This window comes from Rutidosis leptorrhynchoides, chromosome 4, assembly GCF_046630445.1.
Source record: "Rutidosis leptorrhynchoides isolate AG116_Rl617_1_P2 chromosome 4, CSIRO_AGI_Rlap_v1, whole genome shotgun sequence".
Classification (NCBI taxonomy): domain Eukaryota; kingdom Viridiplantae; phylum Streptophyta; class Magnoliopsida; order Asterales; family Asteraceae; genus Rutidosis; species Rutidosis leptorrhynchoides.
This window is the reverse complement of record NC_092336.1, coordinates 432,353,583-432,359,081: the sequence shown is the minus strand read 5'-3', so window position 1 is coordinate 432,359,081 and position 5,499 is coordinate 432,353,583. Positions and strand designations below refer to the sequence as shown.

Sequence of the window (5,499 nt, the reverse complement as noted above, 5' to 3'; positions counted from 1 at the left end):
TTTGTACTTGGATATATCTGCAACAATAATTTAGTAAAAAATAAGCTTTATTGATAACCAATTCTAAAAAATAATCCATAAAAATATCATGATGCCAATGTAATAATGTTTCCCTTAGACCCAAGAAACTGGTCTGTACAAGATATGTATATAATCATAACTTATTTGCTATAAATAAATTAAAAGATTAAAAAGTCAGTCAGTCAGCCGCTCGTCAATGGAACAAACTGCAACTTTTTTCACTCGATATATGGTTGATGTCTGTGTTTGAAATTCCACCACCGTTTCTTCTTCCTGTATTCAGGCGGTGGTAATTCTGTTGCAAAAAAAAAAAAAAAGGATATTATTAATCACTTCAAATAATTAAATACTTATAAAGCAGACTGTTACACGAACCTCCTTCGGGATAAATTGAATTGTAATGCACCTCAGCCCAGAAGCTCAAAAATATAACTGCAAAAGACTCAGACTTGTTAGCAGATATATATAAAAAGATGACAGTTTTATAACTACCCTTTTATTTTTATAACGAGATCCAAAAGAAACTTGACAGTCGATAATTTGGAAGTGCAAAAATGTAGAACAAAATTAGAATCTTGAAAAAAGAGATCATCTCACACAAGATAAAGATCTGAACATTACCTCGTTTTGACTTTTGGACTTTCGGAAGAATCTCAATGGAACAAGTATCTTTAAACGAAGTTAGAACAAAAATTTTAACGCCATACTGCAATAAACCATTAAATAAATCGGTGAGTATTAGCTTTGTTATCATGATCTGTTCAGGGCTTTGTAAATGATAAAATAAACCCATAAACATGATCACCATACCGAATCTGCAGCTGCTTGTAAGGTGACATGATCTCCCCATTCTCCATTCCTATAATAAAAATATATGTAATAAATGTAAGTATCAACAATAATAACAATTAAAAAAAAGAGAAACAATAAATGCATAAAAGGGCGTTAATGACATACTTGGATATCCTTTTTAAGTACTCATTGTACGCCATGGGGACATATCCCTCGTATATTTCTGGATGCGATTTAAGCTGATACAACCGAATAATGTAAAATAATTAAAACTTGGAGTCAATAAGGCTATAACTAACCAAAACAATACGAAATTCTATACAATAAGCTAACCTGATTAACGACTTGTCGTCTCACAAATTTATGATGCTCTGGTGACCGATAAAATTGATCTGACAATGCACGAAACTAAAGAACAAAGATGGCAGATAATTAGTTAACAGTTGCAAGTTGTAACAGAACTTTCAAATTCTATAACTGACATCACCAACCTGACAATTACCATCGCCTTGAACTTTAGACTCGATCAAATTATACAACTGCAACCTGAAAACAAAAAAAGTCAGGAATCAAATGTGCACATGAATTATAGCAACTTTAAGTCACTACCAAATAATATAACGAAAAGAGAAATTAAGGTTAATTAAGAACCTGTCTAACAGTCTCTGATGATCAGAAGTGGCTTCATCAACTGAAGGTATGTCTCCATTAACTTTAGGAATATGCTGCAAGAAACAACAATTAAGTTACACCATTACTAAAATGTAATTCAGAAATTAAATCTTTGTTCGACATTTTGAAGTGAATAAAAGCGATGCAGAAACAAGGATAGAGTTAAGGTCACAAAATATTTGTTTAAATAAACCAAAATTAGTAAGGGTAATTTTACTTTTGACAGTCATTAAAGTTACAACTTTTGTAGTATGGTACTTTTGGTAACCGAATATTATCGTTGCAAAATGCCACATAGATACCAGGACAAAAAATGTGTGACAATTGGACGCCATGTCACCAAGAAACTTGCAAATAGGTAATCATGTTACACTGGTCATAGTTGTAGGTATTTTTAATATTTAATGACCACACGTATACTTTAATTATAAATTCACATATATCATAAAATCACTGAATACAGAATGTATCAATTATATATTATATATACTACAATAAATGAATCAATTGAATAACTTGTCTGCAAAAAAAAAAAAAAAAAAAAAAAAAAAAAAAAAAAAAAAATTCTTAACTTACAGGAACGGGGATAATTTCATTCAGTCTTTTGCCTACTTCTCCATCAAGCTCGGACCCGTCTGTTAATTCTAAATTGTACGAAGTATCGTCCCCATCATACGATCTATTTCCAGGACTCGAGCATGAACTCGATGGTCCCATTTCCTCTGTTTCTTGTAACCTCGAATCATCACCTGATAATCAATATATACATATTTACTAACTACTACACAAATTATGACTCATTATGCTATTATATAATAGCTTACCATAATAATAGTTATTATTATTATCTGATGACGAACCACCATACCAATCTTGTGTATCGGTGGATGTTTGTAAATGCTCATCTGTATTGGATACATTTAATAATTCATTACCATCTTCAATTGAAAGATCCAATAGTTCTTGTTGAAGAGAATGAGCTAGCATCTCATCGTTTTCGAGATTATTAAAACCGTTATCTTGATAGCTACTTCCATTATATTGTTCATGACATATATTTACATCATGTTGATTACTATCACCATAATATGTAGAACTAAAGATTTGATCCACATCAAGAAAATTAAGACCCCATTTTACAACATCCGGATCTGGTTCGAACATATTTTGTATCCTTCCGTAGAGCAAATGGCTACCAAAACTTCAAAATCTAGTTATTTAAAATCAAATGTTCAACTCTCGATAATGTATTCTCCCTAATTCAAAACCAAATTGGGAATCAATAAGTCAATAACAGCATTTCATACCAAAAGAGGGTGTACGAATAAACAATCACTAAATAATCATTATACAACGTAAAAAAAGAAATTTCGATAGCATTGTATCAAGAAGAAAAGTCCACATTGCACATATAGGATCCTAAAACAAATGTAAAACACCTTAATATGCTATTCTAATACAGTACCTCAAATCCCAGAAGCTAATATTCAATTAAATCTAATGGTCATGTTATTATATAAACATATGAAAATATACACATAAAAACTTGTACACAACATTAGGCTTTGTTTCCAGCTAACTAACACCAACATAATGATAATAAAACATCTTGAAAACATCATAATGCTCATCATCTATTAATAGTAATTATTGTATTTCCATCACAACAGAAATACATACAGTTCCTACATATTGACACATTTATCACACAAACAGATAAATCCATTTCAATGCATAGTTTTGTTAAAGATTACTGAAAGGGCACAAACAATTTACTTAATTGAGATGATTTTGCTTATTACATAAACAAAAAGTTTACAGCTTTAGCCATTAATTCATCATATCATCTTTAATCAAGATTGTATTTTTATTAACAACCACAGACCCAATAGTATAGATAGATTGAATTAGAATTTATTCAAAACTTAATCATTAAGTAATAAAGAAAAAGATTCAATTTTTATGATTGATCTTGAACCAAATATCAGTAGAGAATAGGTTACCAGAATTGAAAATGATCCCAAATAATTGAAGAAAGTGATACAATCATATTTAGCAGAATTAAATATATAAAAGTACACAACTTTAATTGAATTGAATTTACCTCTGGTATGTTGTCAGACAATAACTTCCAAATTTTCTGATTGAAGTTGGAATCTAAATGCAATTCACCAACCAATAATAATATACATAGATAGATATAGATATATATAAGTTTTTGTGTATGTATAGGTTTGAATAAATAAAATGGGAAATTAGAAAATGGAGGAGATAACGATGAGAGAAAGAAGGAATTCAAGAAGAAGAAGAAAAGGTGAAGGGGGAAGAATGATGGTGATATATAATATATATTACTACTAGTAGTGTTACATATACATATACATATACATATACATATACATATACCATATACCATACACATACAGCTGGACGCCGTCAATTAACGACTACACGTTTTCAGTTACATTACATACACGCTTAGCTGACGCCGTCTATTTTGGTATTTTCTGTTTTTTCCCTATTTGTATTTAGGGATGTCAAAATGTCCCATATTTGATGGGGAAATTCGAAATTCGTTATAATTGGGTCGTGTCTGAACCGAGTCCGTCGGGTCATGGATCGGGTATGGGGATGGTTACAAAAAAATTTCGGGGTTCAAGTTCGGGTATGGTTTTGGATACAAACCCGTTTACCCGACCCGTATACCCGACCTGCATACCCGTATACCCGAATTGAGGAATTTTAACAATAATTTTTATATAAAATTTTAGTATAGTATTATATTGTTAATGTATGAAAGATTTTTCTTATTTGTTTTGAAAACGAGTATAATTTTATTCAATATAATCATATACAACAAATTTTTGAGACGTGATATATTATATACTTTGTGTATTTGAGTATTTTAGAAACTTTTTAATCAATTTTTTGTATGTGATATTTTATAATACTTTAAACATGAATTAGTTAAGTTATTTTTCGATATTGTGATTTGGTGATATATTGAAAAATAAACACAAAATGACTAATCGGGTATACCCGTTTATCTGTGAGGAAACCCGAAACCCGATAGTATGTAAGTAAATGGGGACCCGACGAGTTTCGGGCCGAGTTAGGGCGGGGTTTCTTAATGGGGTTCGGGTCCGGGATTACTTAAACCCGACCCAAACCCGACCTGATGTCATCCCTATTTGTATTCGTATAATAATAATAATAATAATAATAATAATAATAATAATATAGTTTAATATAATGGGAGGTGATCTACACATTTATGGGCTCTAGTTATTGAGTCCAAAGCAAACGTCGATTTATTGCCGACTTGACGGACTCTTAGAGCCTAAATTAAATTTCAAGCATGATTTAAAACCCATGAAAATTTGATTTTACCATTTTTATGGCGTCTTAATTTTATTTTTAATTTAATTTAATTTTTTAAAAAACTTTTTCCTACTTATAGGCCGGAGGTCCACTCGGAAGCAATCTCTCTATCCGTCGAATAGAGAGATGGATGACTTTCTCTACTTTTGAGAGTGTTTTCACTTTGGGTGGAGAAATGACTTGTCTTTATTCTCGATATGAGAAGGATTGTCTACATCTCACCTCCTCCATACATCACTTATGTGGTATTGGATTTTGTTGTTGTGTTGTGATCTACACATTTGTTTTATAAATTCACAGTTATACTCCTAGGTAGTTAAACTTATATTATTATTCTAAGTATAATTAAAGATATACTAGTAAATTAGGTGTAGATGAATTAAAAAGTGATGTGTGAGGATCACCTCATATAGTAATAGTACAGAGTATTAAGTATTATATCTAGTATGTAAAGACCCGTTCTAATCCATCTGGACGAAGTCCATATCGATTACAAACGATTCACAATAGTTGATTACATCGCGAGGTACTTGACCTCTATATGATACATTTTACAAACATTGCATTCGTTTTTAAAAGACAAATTTGCTTTACATCGAAAATTGATGGCATGCATACCATTTCATAATATAT

The 5,499-nt window shown here is 30.8% G+C and overlaps 1 protein-coding gene across 2 annotated transcripts; it reads right to left on the bottom strand.

The window, feature by feature from the left end:
• On the bottom strand, positions 1-3,769 carry LOC139844295 (OVARIAN TUMOR DOMAIN-containing deubiquitinating enzyme 12-like). Of its 2 annotated transcripts, none has more exons than XM_071834515.1 (11): positions 3,590-3,769; positions 2,310-2,695; positions 2,062-2,234; positions 1,465-1,538; positions 1,305-1,359; positions 1,147-1,221; positions 979-1,052; positions 832-880; positions 643-727; positions 397-453; positions 1-316 (listed from the first exon to the last, which is right to left on the bottom strand). In XM_071834515.1, exons 2-11 carry the CDS (start codon positions 2,647-2,649, stop codon positions 240-242), a joined length of 1,059 nt encoding a protein of 352 aa, XP_071690616.1. In that variant the 5' UTR covers positions 2,650-2,695; positions 3,590-3,769; the 3' UTR covers positions 1-239. The 2 variants fall into 2 exon arrangements, with proteins under 2 accessions (XP_071690616.1, XP_071690615.1); XM_071834514.1 differs by having other exon boundaries at positions 3-316; positions 2,310-2,741.
• Between the last annotated feature and the right edge of the window lie 1,730 nt (positions 3,770-5,499).

Coding starts and splice junctions, on each gene's coding strand:
- LOC139844295 (XM_071834515.1), bottom strand. CDS start 2,649: ATGTTCGAACCAGATCCGGATGTTGTAAAATGGGGTCTTAATTTTCTT. Junction 2,235..2,309: donor TAATAATAACTATTATTATG/GTAAGCTATTAT, acceptor ATTGATTATCAG/GTGATGATTCGAGGTTACAA. Junction 1,053..1,146: donor GACGACAAGTCGTTAATCAG/GTTAGCTTATTG, acceptor CGGTTGTATCAG/CTTAAATCGCATCCAGAAAT.